The 17,248-nt window shown below is 48.3% G+C and overlaps 1 protein-coding gene across 1 annotated transcript in view; it reads right to left on the bottom strand.

Moving 5' to 3' along the window:
- Positions 1-446: 446 nt before the first annotated feature.
- The window catches only part of NSUN2 (NOP2/Sun RNA methyltransferase 2), a 27,646-nt gene continuing 10,844 nt past the window's right edge, over positions 447-17,248 (bottom strand). The window contains exons 8-20 of the mRNA XM_027604821.1: positions 16,679-16,871; positions 14,825-14,899; positions 13,638-13,768; positions 10,800-10,873; positions 10,062-10,192; positions 9,577-9,673; positions 7,024-7,208; positions 6,703-6,795; positions 5,892-6,027; positions 5,503-5,583; positions 5,209-5,347; positions 3,956-3,995; positions 447-1,286 (exon numbers count right to left, since the gene is read on the bottom strand). Of these exons, the coding sequence (XP_027460622.1) occupies positions 983-1,286; positions 3,956-3,995; positions 5,209-5,347; positions 5,503-5,583; positions 5,892-6,027; positions 6,703-6,795; positions 7,024-7,208; positions 9,577-9,673; positions 10,062-10,192; positions 10,800-10,873; positions 13,638-13,768; positions 14,825-14,899; positions 16,679-16,871 (1,679 nt within the window). The 3' untranslated portion in view covers positions 447-982. The remainder of the gene's footprint in view (positions 1,287-3,955; positions 3,996-5,208; positions 5,348-5,502; positions 5,584-5,891; positions 6,028-6,702; positions 6,796-7,023; positions 7,209-9,576; positions 9,674-10,061; positions 10,193-10,799; positions 10,874-13,637; positions 13,769-14,824; positions 14,900-16,678; positions 16,872-17,248) is intronic.

The raw sequence follows: 17,248 nt of genomic DNA, 5'->3' as shown, positions 1-17,248 counted from the left end.
TCATGAGCATCCCCTCCAGGTCCCCTAACAACAGTGCCCGAGGGAGCCCCACTAGGGCTGCAGACGCTTCTCACTTTGACAAACCGAGCCCGCACCGCCGCCCCCCGCCGACCCTCCCAGCAGAGGAGGCCTGAACGCTGCCCTCTATGGAACAAGAGGGGAGCCCACAGGAAGGGCTTCACTTCCTGTTGCGTCAAGCTACTCCCTCGAGAGCAACCTTCCCATTAAAATTCCTTTCACAAGCTGAACGTTTCCATTTACCCCAAAATAAGTTTGTTCCTTCCGCCTCACCAAGAGTAAAAACAACTCATACACACATGCACGTCATCATTAAGAATTTATTTCAATGTTCCAAGGATCCCAACCCCATTTAAAACCTAGACTTGCAAAGCACTCCATTCAATAAAAAGACCCAAAACCCTCACAATTAGTATCACGAGACCATGTACTCTGAGAAAAAGGAGTTTATTATTTTACCTTTTGCTACAAAGGCACAGAAGTCATCTGAGACCTCAGATGTTGACCCACCGTACGCTGTTGCACTAACGTGCAACTGGATACAATTACTGGGGTTTACAGGATGGTTTTCCAATGACCCATGATGAGTTATAGATTCTTTCTATAAATAATAATTAAAAGAAACACCGGACCATAAGACCAACATAGATACAACAAAGGGGACCTGAAAATCCCTGCAAGGGCAGTTTGTTTCCTGGGAGGAGTAAGACCAATGGTGACAGTCTACCGCCGGCCACAGGCACAACGGACCCAGTTTTGCCAAATAAACAGTAAAATGAGCAACTTCTAACAAAGCTAAAAAAATAAATGAAAGTGGTACTGAGATCATTCGTGACTGTTCTATGATTCCATCCGTCTCCAGTCTTTAAAAACCTGTACTTGCAGGTCAGAAGTTCGGGCCCGGCCTTGAACACCGAGGCGGAGGCCCCCGCAGGCTGCCCATGCGGACAGTGCCAGGGCCTCCTCACCGGGACAGGGCCGCCTCTGCCGGGGCAGGGTCCGAGGGACCCAAGGCGGCATGCGCGCGGGTGTCCGTGCTGGCGGCCGGCTCCGCTCCGGGCTCTGCACTCACCTCGTCCTCCGGCGGCCCAGAGCTGCCTGCGCCCTCCTGAGCCAGAACAGGCCCTTCCTTCTTCTCTTCCGCCAACACCTCCAGCCCCATCATCCTGAGATAATGAAGCCGTTCGTTCTTGGGCACAAAAGTCCGAATGGAGGCCTTTCCCCGCCATCCACATAACACAATGGGACACTGAAGGGTGTCTGGTTTCCTACAAAAAAGTGGTTGTGTGTGAGTATCATGTGTCCTCCTAACTGCACTGAAGGATTAAAAGGCAACCTTTCTGTAAACAACACGCCCAAAGCACTGGAGCATTTTCGTCTGTGATCCTATGGATGGTTTTCTCCAAGGAAGATGAGCTCCTGCTTCAAGTCCTAAATATTCTCAACATGCTCATGTTGGCCAGTTTCTCTTTCTAAAAGCTCCTAATGGAATAAACCCCACATCCAGAATTCACACACACTTTCAACGTTAGAATTTCTAAGTACTTCCATCTTCTCAAAGGTGAAGACCTAACCGTGAGGCCTCACGTCTGCAGAGCCGGGCTGGGAGCCAGACTGCCCTTGCTGTCGACACTCCGTGCTTCCCCTACTTTGGGCCGGGTGACCCCAACTTTTCTCGGTTACCCACATGATAGGATAAGCCCCAGCACATTGTGCTCACCCGTTTCCAGCATGCAGTGTTACCGGGGCCCAAAGCACCCCTGCTTCCCCGAGTCTGCTCGATCCTGCCACACAGACGTGCCCACCTGCTTGCCAGGCAGCTTCAAGTCCCCTTTCCTTGGCTGAGATGCCAGTTATCGTGTGACTCACGTGCCCCTTCCTGAGGACCATGCAAATCATCGTTTCCCTTCAGGTGTGACTCTGCTCTAGTATTTCAGCTCCTGGAGCCCTGTTCAATCAACCCTACGTCCTGCTCTACGCAATGCCAGGCATCAAGGTCGCGGGCAGAGGAAGGAACACAGGAGGGTTCCGATCAGATTTAAAAAAAACACACACAGCAAAAGCGCAGGGGCTGAACCAAGAGAAATAAACCACGACAAAACGAGAGGGAAACTCCTCAGTACCTTTCCATATTTCCCTGGGGAAAGTCTGGACGATACACTGAGAAAACACGATGACAAGAAAAGACAAGAGTCCCCAACGCCCACCCCTCTCTGTCTTTCGACTGAGGGGCTCTGACAGCTGCCTCTGCACGCGCGCGCCGGCTCACAGAACTGGAGTGGAAGAGCACACGGTATCCGTACCTTTCAAACCCATTTCTGGGTCCCTGTCAAAGCGTTTCTGCGACACCGCCCCTTGTTCCCAGAAACCCACAGCCTGTTTTCCTTTTCTTGGATTTTCCACGAGTACAGAAGCGGGCCGAAGCCTCGCCCACGTAGACCTTCTCTGACCCGGCCGCTTGCCCCGCAAAGCCCCGTTCGCTGTTGCGTACCGCAGCCTCCTGGCAAGCGTGGTCTGCACCGGCTGCCACAGCTTGGTGTGCGCGTGGGGCACCACCCGTCTCCCCCTGCTCCTCCCTGCGTCTTCTCTCTCCTGCCTCATGCCCCCTCCCTAGCTGATCCCACCTCACGGACCCGGACCCCGATACTGGCACGAGAGCCTGCAAAGCCTGGTTCCCATCTACACGGCCCTTCGGAGCTCCGACATCAAGCCCGTGGCTGATGCAGCACTGACACGCTCATGAGCCCCAAAGATCCACACCTGGAATGACCTCTCCCCTTAATTCCCAAAACTTCCATACAGCGGCCTGGCCGTCTCCTGCTGTCTATTCCAGCATTTTCAAATTCAGTATGTCCGTTCTCCGCCCGCTTTCCCGTTCCTGGATGACACCTGCGCAACTCTACCCAGAAGCTGACCCTGAGCACTCCTGCACCTTTGCCACCCACAGCCCACCTCGTGTGCGTGACGTCCAAACGCAGCCCCGCCAGACCCCACGTGCACCGCTCTTGCCAACCCTTGGGCCAAGGCACCTGCCCCAGCCCCAGCTGCCCCCCTCTTGCCCTGCACCCCTGCCTCCCACCCGCACACTCAGGCCCACGCCCAGGCTACTGTCCACGCAGAGGGGCTTGGGCCTGCCCTCCTCTGCCAGCTACATGCAGGCTGCCTTCTAGCTCATTCCTTCCTCAGGGCTGGTGCTTCTCCACTTCCTTCTCACCAGAGTCTGGCCAAACACCACCTCCCAGAGACCTGTCCGCGGCTCCACCTAAGCTCTCCCCCAAATTCCTCTTCAGGCCTGTGCTATTTTCTTTCCTCCCCTTGGAAGTAGTATTTTACTTTAGAAAGAGGTGGCTGCAACATGTGAAACCAGACCTGGGTACAGATCCCGACCTGCTCCCTAGCTCTTCAGCCGCTCTGGCCAGCGCTGACCCTCAGGGCCTACTCTCCGCAGACTCCTGAGGGCTGCGTGGGTACTTGTGAGCACCACAGGACAGCGGTCGTGTAGGAGCAAACCCTCACCCCTGCCTTAGAACACCACCACCTGACGCGTGCAAAACACGGAACCCACAGACCCGGGGTGAACCCACAGTAGAGACGGAAAGACTGTCTCTCAACTTTCAACCTTTACTTCATTCTGTTTAAGACAAAAATCAGAACTAGATTTCTCAGGAACAGAGAAAGAGTACTGTACGTTTTATTCGCTAAATGAAAATTTTGGCCTGAGCTGAATGTTCTGTAAGAGAGTATTCCAGTGATGATAGGTGATAATATATATATGTAATATACACATTAACACATAATACATAATTATATATCTATAATTATACATATAATAATATTTGTCCTAAAATTTCTACAACACTATCTTCAGGATAATGCTCATCAGAGGCTCCCACGACCATCCACCGTCCCCCCACTGGCAGGAGCAACCCACACTTACGTGGGGTCCGGCTCATACTTCAAGACGATGCTCCCCTTGGCTGGAAGAGAAACAAACATGTGTTGGCGAAGCTGTTTGTGTGTCCAGCATTGCGGAGAGAGGGCAGCAAATAATCCGCCCTCTTGGTCCTTAGGATCTCCATGGAGAAAAGAGGACTTTCTTTCTAAAAACACAGAGCCACTAGCAAGCCGAGCACCAAGCAGACCAGGCAATGTGGCAGGGGACTGCATCAGACCAGTAGGGTTTAGGTGAAACTACTCAGAAAGTCTCTCTCAGCAGCAGGGAGACAGCGATTAACTACTGGTTAATTCTCAAAATTCAAGATTAAACAAATAACCGCTCCAACTTCCAGAAACAGCATGAAACACACACAAAAAATGTCCAAAATTATACCCCATCTAAATATGAGATTAAGACAAAGAAGAAGTGCAAACGGTCCCTTTATCCTTTAAAATAATGTCTACTTTAGATGCAGCTCCTGCCTGAGACACCAGGAGACAGATTCCACACAGCATGTTTTGTATCCTTCAGTTTCGGACACAAAACATACGACCACAGAACTGCAGTAACTTGATTTGAGCAGTTTTTCGGCCAGCTGAGCCAGAAACAGTGAACAAAGTTTTAAAAAATCAACAAAAATGAAAAGAAAAACAAAATTAGAATTCTTGGTGGAGTTATTTTTGTTCTTAGGTGAAAACATCGCTAGAATGATTCTGAAGTGGAAGTTTATAAAACGTGGAAACAACGTGACCGAGTATATCCTTTGGGGGGCTGGCCAAGCCACAGGAGAACCTGCCAACACCTGCAGCCTGCTCCAACCTGGCTGATGGGATGCCAAGCGCATGCAGTAGGCTGTGCTGGTTAGCATCCTGCGCCTCAGGATGAGACGAAGATAAGCCCCAGCACCGTGCCCTGCGTCCCTGCGGGGCTCTGCTAGGCCGCGGGCACTTGGAGATCTGGCTCGCCGGACGGCCAGGGCCCAACACCTGCAGACACCTGTGGGCTGGTGGGCGGCACAGGCCTCCATGTGGCCTGGGGAAGCAGGGCAACCTGAGGGGTGCCTCTGGCCCTTGGGTATGCTGAGATGTGCCTCTGTCCCCACAAAGCCCTCTGGAAGCTGACAAGAAGCAGTAGAGAGCAAGCCACAACGTATTAAAATCTAAGACTGAGAAAGCTCTAACAAGCTTGCACACCCACACCTTCGTTGTCTTTACGAGGACAAGTCACTCCTCTATGCAAGGCCAACTGCTTACCCAAGTCCTTGGCTTGGCTGTAGGTCTCATTGCTAAGTTTTCTAAAAAATGGATTTTCCTGGGTTAATAGAATTTTAACATCTTCTATTGATACAGTGATAATTCTTGAATTAATAAACGGATACAGCGTGTATATTCCCTGTGGGAGTAAAGAGAGGCCACCATCATGAATGAGGACAATCACCCACTGTCCCCGAGGCCTTTCCACACACGTCCCCAGCCCCCACCTCCCCGCGCGGCACCCCCGCCCGTGGGCTGACCACCGGCTGCTACCAAGTCTATGCCCCAAATTACCTCCTGTGCCAACCGGAAAGCACAATCAAACTCTTCACCACTGTTATTCCGACACCACACTTTTATCCCAGTGTTTATAACCTGCAAGTGAGACAGTGAGATGACACACACATATAAATAAAAGGGGAATATTCAATTAAAATAACCCCTTGTGCCCCAAGGAGGCAGAGCTGTGAGCAGGGAAGGAAAGAAGAAAAGGAAGAGCTTACAAGTCCGACTAAAGTAGGGGTTCTCGCAACCTCCGTGATGCCCTCAGATGAGGCTGGTCTAGTGTGGCTGATGTGGACTACCGATCAGCACAGCAGACATGACACCAGGAAAGCCGGCGCCCGAGCCCACCTCCGCCCCAGCTCGAGCAGAGGCCCCCGCGGCCCTGGCTGTGCACGCACCTTCATCCGCTCACTGTTGTTCACCAGCACGTTCCTCAGCTCCTTGGAGACCATGTAGAGCTGCCTTTTCTTCCCTTCCGTAGTCCTAGTCAACAAATTCATCTTTGGGAACGAAGGATCCAACGCATAAAACTTCCTACGAACGAGACAGAGCTGCTTACAAGTTTGGTTCAAACGCAACAGGTGCCTCCAGCAGGGTCTCTCTCCCGACAGAGCCCGGGTTCTCATCTGCGGCTCAGGGCACTCGCGCCCTGCCGCGCTCGCCCACCACCCACACTTGATGGAGATCACCAGACTCAACTATAGAGTGGGGGCCTTCACTGACGAGCACACCTCCCCTCTCCCGCTGCTGCTCCAGGGACCTGGCAACACCAATGCCCACAGAGAAAGGCCACAAGCCACAGGGCAGCGCAAGTGCTCACCGCGGTGACTGGATACTGAGACTTAACTAAGCAGGAAGAGATGAACCAGAGCCCGTTATCCTAAGCACCTTTCCCCTCTGTTCCACCCAGAAGTCTCCAGTTGGGGTCCCCAACCTCCCAGGACCTGGGCCGGCGGCCACGGATCTGGAAGCTCCACCGGGGGACTGACATTCGGGGCCGCAGTCCAGTCCCCCCGCCCCCCCCCGCCCCCATCCCAGGCACTTTACAGTCTCTGGCAGCTCACCGTACACTCTTTAAAGTGTCACCCAGCTCTACCAAGCCATTACGAAGGAAACAAGGTGCTACACGGAACTAAATAAAAATATATGGCCAAACGTGACCGGTTACACATTTAGAACAAGAATTTAGTAGGTTCAATTAACCCTTACTGGATAGGTGGAAACAACGGATCGTCTTCAGGAATAAATACAAACGGATCTTCTTTAAACCCAAACAACTTCATTTTCTTAGACGGAGGAGGGCTGAGGAGGCAATCGGGAGAAACGCGCTGTGATCAGCCCTCAGGTGACACGCCGGCAGTGCTCCCCCCGCCACCCGGCCCTCCTCCGCAGCCCTCTTGGCCCCGGGCGCTCGGCACACACGCGCCCCCCGGCCAACGCAGCGGCACCCGCCTGCTGCAGACGGCCCTGGGCCCCTGCAAGCTAAGGGGCTGGAAGACACGGGGGCGCAGACAGGACCGCTCCTCTTACCCGCACACTCCGTCCTTCTTACTTCCGCTGCTCCCTACGTTCTCGGGTCGTTCCGTTATGTCCGTGTCGTCCGGCCCACCGACGGGTTTCCTCTCCGGCTCAGCAGGGTCCGCAGCTGCCCCTCCCGTGGGGTGTGCAGGGCTGGACCGCACAGGCTCTCTGGGCTCCACCGGCTCGCCCTGCAGCTGCAACAGGGGACAAGTGCGTCTACACTCCAAGGCAAACCACTTCACACTGCCGCAAAAACATGAACACTCACAACACAAAACCCATTGTGTATCTCTACGGCATTTCACATACAGAGGGCAACAGAATGTTCTGGAAGTATCTTAAGTCTATTTGCTGTTATACGCAGAAGTCGTGGGCACTGTTTCCCCCCTAATCCCACAAAGAGCACATGCAGACTATTTCCCAGTACAGGCCGATAATGCAGCCAGCTCATCGGCATTCAGAGACGCTACTGGGCACCTGCCGTGTGTCAGGCACGCTCAAGGACAAAAACGGGCCACACACGATCCCAGAGCAGCAGACAGGGCCAGGACATGCGTGTCAGTAAGTGCAGCCAGTGCCAGTGCCACTGGGAAGGCCAGTGCCACCACCCCGGACACACGGTGCCCAGATGCAGGCCCAGGGCGCCCCACAGAGCACAGAAGCAACTGCGGAACAACGAATGAACTTCGGAACTGGGGCCACAGTATCTGGCTTAAAAAATTAGCACGGTTCACTTACGGAAACTACTTAATATGCATTTTAAACAAAATACTGTATAAAAAGTTATTTAAAAGAACACGTCCTAACAAGTCACAGGGTTGGTGAAATTAGGACATGTGGGCTCAGAAATGTGAAACACACTCCCCAAGTTCACAAAGCTCTAAATCAGATGAGCTGCTGGGACTCCATGCTATGCAACACCACCTCCCAGAAAAGAGCTTTTACTTAAAGGTAAAAGACAAAAGAGACAAAACAGTCACCCACACACCGTGCCCCAGTGGCGATGGCCTGGGCCCTGCCCCTCCAGCTCCTGGAAATGCTGATCCTCGCCCCGCCCAGCCCGGCTCCAAGGCCCCTTCCCCACTAGGCTGCTTCTGCGCTCTGTCAAACACCATCAGCTCGGCTTCCCCGGATGGAATGCCAGCTCTGTGCTTACAGGCCCCCTCACTTCCACATCGGGGCGTCCTGAAGACAAGGAGTCTACCTGAGCCGTGCGCCAGGCGTGCTTTCTCACCGCCGCCCCGTGAGCAGCGCAAGGACGAGGAAGCTCAGACTGTAAATTCACGCGGCTTTCAAAACTCAGTATGAAAGCATGGAAAATAACTATCAAGAACTTCTTATATGATTACAACAAAAGAAAATTTTTTAAGTATGCCGGAACGAATAAAATACTAAAATTAATCTCGCTTTTTTCCTTGTGCTTTTATTTATCTTTATTTTTTAAAGATTCATTTATCTGAGATAGAGAGCACGAGCATGCAGGAGCGGTGGGGACAGGGAGAAGCAGACTCCCCGCTCAGCAGGGAGCCCAACATGGGGCTTGATCCCAGGACGCCGAGATCATGACCTGAGCCAAAGGCAGACCAACTGAGTCACCCAGGCGCCCCTGTGTGCGCTTTTAAAAAAGTGGCTGCAATACCGTGGAAGTTACACATGTAGCTGGCACGCCATGTCGATGACAGTGCTGCTCGGAGTTCCTGACCCAGGAGTCCAGGGCCAAGGAGAGTCCAGAACACTGTCCAGCCTCCCACAACCAGCACAGCGCCTGCCCGGGCATGCCGGTTCCACTGCTGGGCCGGTGGTGAGGCCGGACACGCAAACGTTCGTGTGGGTTAGCCAGATCCCAGGAACGCTTTCCTTTCTGCCTCTGCAAAGTCTAATCATTCATTGTCCTCCTTTGTAAGCATTCATCTGAAAGAAATACTGACCTTCAGACTGTGTTCCCAGCCATGTTGACATTATGGAAAGGCTGAGGTATGAACTGGCGAGATAAATGTCACGTTGATAAAAGAGGAGGGCAGCAGACGTTACATGGAAAGACTTGAAAGGCTGCCCTCCTACTCACCCTCCCTGCTTCAGGGCCCCCTACGGCAACCCATTAGGATGGCTCGGGCCTTCTCTGTCTCCTTTTCGGCCAGGCCTGGACAAAGTCTCTGTCACTGTCCCCCACGGCCAAGGGAAAGACAGGCTGGCCTGAGGCTGGCAGAGTTCTGTCAATCTGCAAGGGGCTCAACTGAACCAACCCCCAGGGACCAGAGCACAGAACCCAGCTTGGGGGGCTCCAACTCTGAGCCACAGAGCAGTTATGATGTCTTTCAATTTTTATTAAAGAACTGAATTTAATGCAGAAGGAATGTAATCCCCCAAGTATGCCTTTTTCATGGACCTATCCCTTAAGACATTGCTGCTTTCTTGGAAAACTCAAAATTTAAACGAATCCCTACCCCCACCACACACATGCTCATGCTCAGCTGCTCTCCACACCCAAAAAATGTTCCACTGACCACCGTCAGCGTCTGCCCAGAATGCACAGAAAGCTTACATGATATGCCACGTGCTTACCTTTGGTGGACGTTTATTCCAGGGCATTGAAGACTTTTTCACTAATACTGCCACAAAGAACCCTCCAGTATTCTGATGATGTGGTAATATCCTAAGACTAGAAAAAACAAAAACAAAAACCCACAATGCACACTTTTTAACTGATTCAAAATATACTCTTTTAGTATTAAGACAAAAACCACAAAGATGACCTGTGACAGAAAAGTCGTGTCTTCTGGTCAGTATTCCCACAACCCGCACTCTTGGGGCAGCCGCGTGGTCTGCATACACAGTTGAGGCAGGATGCAAAGTTTGACCGTTTGGGCCCTCACCACTGGCTCTACTTACGGATGCTCAATGCCAACAGCCAAAAGGGAACGTGAGCTTCTTTCTTGCTGGCACGTTCACACCCTGAGTCGACCACACGCATGGCCCAGGCCTTGCGGGAATGCCAGAGGGTCCCAACTCCCCACCTTCCCAAACCTCTGCAAGCCTTACAAACTCACCAACGCTCTAGATGCATCGCCTGTAACTTCTCAGGGTCCTTTGGCGGGAACATGGTGGGCCGGATCTGGGTATGTCTGCTGTGAGGGACATCTTCCCAAACCGCAAACCACTGCCCGTCTTTTGTCATTACCTGCAAAAGGAGAGAGACGGCAGGACTCCAAGTCACCGCACTACCTAATAATACGAAAATCACAGGGTGCTAATGTAAATGCGCTCAAACATGATAAACGGCAACTCTCATTGCTCTCCAAAGCTGAGACTGTGTGGGAAGAGAAAAATGAGACGATCTTGTATTCCATTAAATAGAACAATCAGTTTGTAAAAGAGCATTTTCCATGTAGGTTTTATTTTGTTTTTAACAAGCCTCAGGTAGATTCTGGTTTAAAATTGAAAAGTAAATTGTTTCATATTGGAAACAAAGCTTGAATCCCAGCCAGTAATAAAAATACAGCAGAGCTACACTTACAGGGATGAGAATACACAAAGCTGATCTCTAACTGCAGAATAAAGGCAGGGAAACTTCCCCACTGCCAGAGAAAAATATTTGTAGAATCGTACCATTTGTCATTCAATAGAATTTGGAAATTAACTCTAAACCAAATATGACCGCACAATCAAAAGTAGTATTTACTGACGTTACCCAACTGTGGCTGCTTTCATTTAAAACGTTCGTGACTCTGACAAGCCTGGAAAGTTGTACCTGCTCTTAGAAGCCAGAGTCCTCCCAGAAAGATTACCTTCCAGTGTGTAATTCCAGGCATCCACTTTAGTCCTGGCAACTCAGAAGACACATCAGCAAGCTCCAAAGCACCTACATACAAAAATAAATAAATAAATAAATTTTCCACATTATGCCCCATGAAAAAAACCAGATGCCAAAGATCAAATATTTCTACGAAATGCCCAGGGAGAGCAATTCCATAGGGACGGAAGGCAGCGCTGCAGCTCCAGGGGAGGGGTGGTACAGGCAGCAAGCGCACGCAGGCCCTCAGAGCACTCCGTGGGGGGGGGGGGGGGGGGGGGGGGCGGTCAGAAACAGCCAAAGCCTGGCCTGTGGGGATGGCTGTGCACAGAAACCCACTGAAGGTCACTAGTTGTACCCTTAAAACGAGGGACACGGGTGGCACGTGAGTTACTGCCAACGAAGCCGTGGAGACACGCAGCAGGTGCAGAGTCCCATAAAGTACCCAACGTGAGCCCCGTGGCAGTGGCGCGCACACACGAGCACCCCCCCGCCCCCGAACACACCAGGAGGCTAGGACTCCAAGCATTCGACCCACTCCTGGCTTCTAGACACACGCCCGTTAGAGGACATGGGTCTTGATGCCTTTACATCTAATAACCCAGAACGAAAAAGTAACACTTAAAATGAACTGTGAAAATTTGTAAACATTCTGTTCCAGGCCCAAGTTAGTTTTCCAAACTTGTGCAGCACTTGCAGGGCAAGAGCCAGCTTTAAAAACAGGCGTCCACGGTAACAACCTCACAAGAAGCTGTATGATGGGGCCACGATGGGAACCCTCTCGATCACACCTCCACCACAGATTATGGGTACAGACTGGACAGCCTCACAGAAGAGGAAAATCCAACAAAGCTCCACAGAAGCTATGAAACGCTCAGACGATTATAAAAATAGAGCAAAAGAGTCCTCAAGGCAGAGGTGTCCTCGTAAGAAATCTCTGACGAAAACACTGTGCTGACTTGTACTGTTCTATCTGAATATTCTTTCTAAAAGCAAACACTAAATAATAGAGCAGGTTTGCAGAAATCTGTCCCGTACACCCTGCCACCACGGGGGTCAGGAGAGCCGACACGGACCCAGTGTGTGCAGACTGAATGCTTATCAGCCACTCTGCCTGCAGCCAGGTCTGAGCTCCTTCAGGTGGGGACTTCACTCCTCCCAAATCCTCAGTCACTGTCAAGTGCAAGTCTCAACAAAGAACCACTCTTCCATGAAGCCATGCCTACACACGACGCCTGACAGACAACGGAGACGGAGACTACACTGCGGTCTGAAACCACCACATACAGAAAGATGGCTGTCACAGCAAACCCAGCGTGGAACCCCACCCACCCAGTAAGAAAAAGTGGGGCAGCAAAGGACACCTGCAGTTACGGTCACCACTCAGTGTCATCAGTCCTTCTCTTCATACGCCTTTGAAATGAAGTCCCACCACAAACATGGAGACTATGACCCCGCAAAGAACACCATTCAGAAACCACACCCTTACACAGGCCCAACTTAAGCATAGCCAAACAAAACAATCACAAATACTAAATTCCGATCTCAAGGACTCTGAAGGCAAGAACTATAGAGGGCTAACTACACAGCACAGGTCAGTCAGCCACTGCAAACAAGGTAACTGGAAGCCGAGACAGCTGTGGATACTTGTCTTGGTATTTATGTTCCAACTTCCTTCATACACGTGTGAAGCAAATGTGGAAACATTCTATTCTGGAATCCTAGTCTGAAATCCCTCATTATTGGCTTTAAGGAGACTATGATGGGAAAAATTAACATATTGGTAAAAACTTTAAGAAGAGATATTTTACATCAAACCATTATGGAAACTGTTGTTTAAACACATTTCATACCACCTGTCCAGTTTCTCGTATAAAACAGTGTGCTAAGACCTCACACCCGTTACGATGGCTATAATCAAGAAAGCAGAACGGAACAAGAGCCGAGCCGGCAAGGCTACGGAGAAGTGGGAACGCTTGTGCTCTGTCAGCGCGAATGTAAAATGGTGCAGCTGCTGTGGAAAACAGCATGGGGAGAACCCCAAAAATGAAACAGAATCATATCATCCGGCAATTCCACAAGACATACACCCCAAAACCTGAAAGCAGGGTCCTAAAGAGCTATCTGTGCAGCCATGTCATCTCAGCACTAGTCAAGAGCTGAAACAGGGAGCACCTCAAGTGTCCACGGACAGGTGAGTGGGGAGACAGAACGTGGCGCATGCACACAGTGGGGATCTTGAGCCTTCAGGGCTGAAGGAAGGAGATCCAGACACCGCTACAATACGGAGGAACCTTGAGGACAGTGTGCTAAGTCGGAATAAGCCAGTCAACCAAAAGACAAGTATGATCTGATTCCACCCGTGAGATCCCCAGAGTGATCAAACTCAGAGACAGCAAAGAGGGTAATGGGGTGGGAAAATGGGGAGTTGTGCAATGGGTCCGTAATTTCAGCTTTGCAAGATAAGGAGCTCTAGAGATTGGCTAGAGAACAACATGAGTGTTCTTCACACTATCAAAACACACATTTAAAAATAGTTAAAATGATGGTAAACTTCAAGTTACAAGTGTTTTCCACAATTAAGATTTTTTCAAAAAACCACTGTGATAAGGACTGACCTAATTTTTCAAACTTAAGAGACACCAAATAGGTAATTGTCATAATCCATTAAATATGACAAAAATCATTACATAAGCATGTTTCTAAGGGTAGCTTGCTTCAGGGTTTATAGGCTAATCATACTAGCAAATGCCTGAAAAGGTCTATGGGAATATATACTACGGCAATAAACAACACTTATGAAAATCTCATACTTTGTGTCCCGCACACTTACCTTCACTTTTTTCCAGCAAAGATGCTATGACTGCTTCATCTTCAATGGGGTTTAGTGAACACGTAGAATACACCATCCTACCGCCTTCCACCAGCTGCTCAGCACCGCGTGTTGCAATCCGCAGCTGTAAGCTAAGGGTTGGATCCTAGGTCACCCTGAGACCAAACCTATCCATGCGGCACACACAGCACCCATTATACCACATATTTACCACACGTTTTTATGACAGACTTACAATAAAATGCAAAATACAAAATAAACAATTCCCACAAAAAGAACTCTTTAAAATTCTAAATGAAGTTACAGTAAACCCATGAGATGTTTCATATCAATCAAAAAAGCATCTCTCTATATAAACAATGCGTTTACTATTCTGTTAGCCCTTCCCAACAAGCCGACAAGCAAAGCACAAAGCTGATTAGTGACTGAAGTCAATATGATTATGTGAGTCTCATTAAAAAGCCTATCAGTACATACATTTAACTTTTCTTTCTATGAACAACTTACGTCCCTTCGTACATTCTAATCCTAGAACCTATTTCACACACACACAAAACAGTTAAAAAGTATTTAACAGAGAAACAAAATCTCCTGCTGGAGTTATTTACAGTGAATATTCATCAGGACACTGTAGACTACCCACAATTCTATAATTAAGAATGCAGAATTCTAATGTTAAATGAAAAAAGAATCCATAGCCCTGAAGACCATACACTCAAGACTGGTATGCACAGAAAAACACACAGCGCACCAGACATTACAGAAGTTATCTTTGAGTTACGAGATCTTCTCTTTCTTCTATTTTTAAGAATTTTCCCAACTGTCTTTAAAGACAGTTAAGTATCTGAGGTCAAAATGTTAAAATAATTCAACACAAAAGAACAGAAAACAGAACAAAGATGAGTGAGACAGTAAAAGGTAAGTGGTCATTTCATGGAAAACAGGTCTTGAAATGTTACAGGAAATTGTCATAAAAGGCACTTTTGATAAATATGTACCTGAAATGTATACATACAGTCTTCAGTTTACTACTCTGAAGAGGTTCTGAAAACAACTACTTCTGATACGTACCCAAACTCTCTCAAGAGTGACCATTAACAACTCCAGCTCCAGATGCTGTCCCCAAATGCAGCGACAGCCCTCCCCTGCTCCGTGTGGGACAGCCCGCTGGATACAGCCTGACTCACCCATGCAGCTGCAAGCTATTTAAGGTCGTCCACTTCTTCCAGACATCAATGTTTTTTCTCATAGTGCCATCTCCACTAGAAAGGAAGATATTTAAGAACTTAAAAACTCTGACCAGGTAGACCAATTAGAGTATAACCATTATGTCATATCCAAGCTAATTACAAAATGGGTATTTTTATTATTATTATATACACCAATTAGAACACCACCTAAATTCTCACAAACTACTATCAACTTTCTATTTCTGCTTTAGGAACACTAATGACATTAAAACTTTTAAATTATACTTTAATTTTCGATTAGATAAGGAAATAACAGAATTGAACAGATAACCTCATTCAAGACTTACAGATGTATCAATTTGCTTCCATTTGAGAGAAGTACTAGCAAAACTAATTTTCAGACCTAGGACACAGAACTGTGAAGCCATTTGGATCCTGTTACTTAACAACTCGGTTAATCAACAGTGGCATTTTAATCAGATTTACGTAGGTAATGGTAAACTTATACTCATAAGGGATTTTCCACAGCAAATTCAATTAAGCCAATTTAACTTCTTTATCAAGATTTTTCTATGCATCAAACATTTTTGATTTTCTATTTTTACTTAATGGAAATTATTTCCATGTAAATTTTATAATACAGACTTGATCAATTTATCTTTTTGTCCACATCTGACTTTAACTACCCATTTTTTTCTGGATCAGCTGGCTTTCTGTAGAGTTTAATCTCCCTCGGTAGTCTAGTTAACTGTCTTGAGGAGAAGGGGCTACAGGAGAATGAAAATGCCCTATCAGATATAATGGCTTTCAAATGACATCCCTTGCTGGTACAGTGGTGGCTTAAAATTCTACCGTAATATTTAGGATTTCCTCAGCTTACAACTCGGTGCTCAGAAGGTCCCTGCATTCTCCAAGATAACACGAGAAGTGAGTTACCGGTTTCTGGTCAAAAGAGCACAGGAATGGGAAAACATCTGAGCTGAAGGAAAATCAAGACAACTGTGGCTCATGACCCATTTTAAGTTTTATTTCACAAGGCGTTCTTGCAAGAATTTTAAAGCCCCATCCTATTCATACTACGGACTTACAGCTTTCACAATGAGTTCTGCCACAAGCAGGCAATCTGCTGTGGTTTAAGTGAGATGGAGTGTGGTAGCGGGTGTCTTATGGAAGCATCACATTCCATGCTAACACAGTTTTGTGGTGATTTCTGCACTCCCCGCTAAACAAATTCATGTGCTCACAAGGTGACTATGGCCTACGTCACTGCCTCTGGGAACTTAAGAGAGGTCTTTTGTTTTCTCCTTTTCTTTCTGGAAAAACTCAGTTATTCCATTAATCCATAAAATTCTCTTATAGGTAAACGCTAACGATCTAATACTTACACATAAAATTTGAAGAAATGTATGTGTACAAACACAGGCACACTGAGTGTGTCAAGGGTCCGAACTCTGGAGTCGCACCGCGCTGAGTAACAGAAGACTGGTCATGAAAACCCAGTGTTATTCCACATCCCTCCATAATGAGGCGGAATCAGGAATGGGAGGAACAACCATTCCTAACGATCATTTCCTGGACCGACGACAGAGCTTATGACGCTACTACCCCCTCAGGGATCTCCTCTGCCCCTGTGAAGACTACGGAACCGTTCCATCTGTGTCTCTTCGTTCCACACCCTCGTTCTGCTCTGCTGGGTGGCACTGAAATTCTGAGTGTCTGTGTCTTCATACCAGCTGCCATGAGAACGTGTACAACTCCATGTGTATTTGTGTGCAAATTCACATCAGTCTATATTTAAATTGATTTCCTTACTGGATTTTAGGCTTTTTGGTTTCTTAATAACATAAATACCTGCAAGGGACGTCACATAAGATGCGATCGTAGAAGAGAATCTCTTTCCTCCCATTCACATCTATTTGGAGTCTAGGTATGCTGGACGCATCGTGGTTGACCACCATGATGCAGGGGCTGCTCAGCCTTTTGGCCTGATGAACGAGCAGATAGCAACGCTTGTTGTCCACATCATTCGCTATGACGAACCCCTCTGAGAACAGAAAGTTACAGCGTCAGGTGAAATGCAGAAGTAGAATAATTTTCTGAAATACGTACACTCCTGGTTGGCAGACTTCAAGCAGCAGCAGTCCACCAAACTTTAAGACCCAAGTATAAGATTTGCCAGAATAAGCTAAGTAGTCCAAAAAGATGGCTCAGCATAGATTTTTATGATCACATAAAATTCTAAAACTGCAAGATCTATTTTTCCAACTATTGAACAATTACTCACTTTGTAACAATTATTATGCCAAAAACATCTATTACTTTTAATAACAATTAAAACAAAGAGAACGGAGAGAGAAAGCGGTAGGAGACAACAGAATCCCGACAAGTGTTTAAAATACTGCACGTGTATGATGGGCCTCC

This window comes from Zalophus californianus, chromosome 5 (assembly GCF_009762305.2).
Source record: "Zalophus californianus isolate mZalCal1 chromosome 5, mZalCal1.pri.v2, whole genome shotgun sequence".
Taxonomy (NCBI): Eukaryota; Metazoa; Chordata; class Mammalia; order Carnivora; family Otariidae; genus Zalophus; species Zalophus californianus.
Note: the sequence above shows the minus strand (reverse complement) of the source record. Positions and strands in the feature narration are given on the sequence as shown.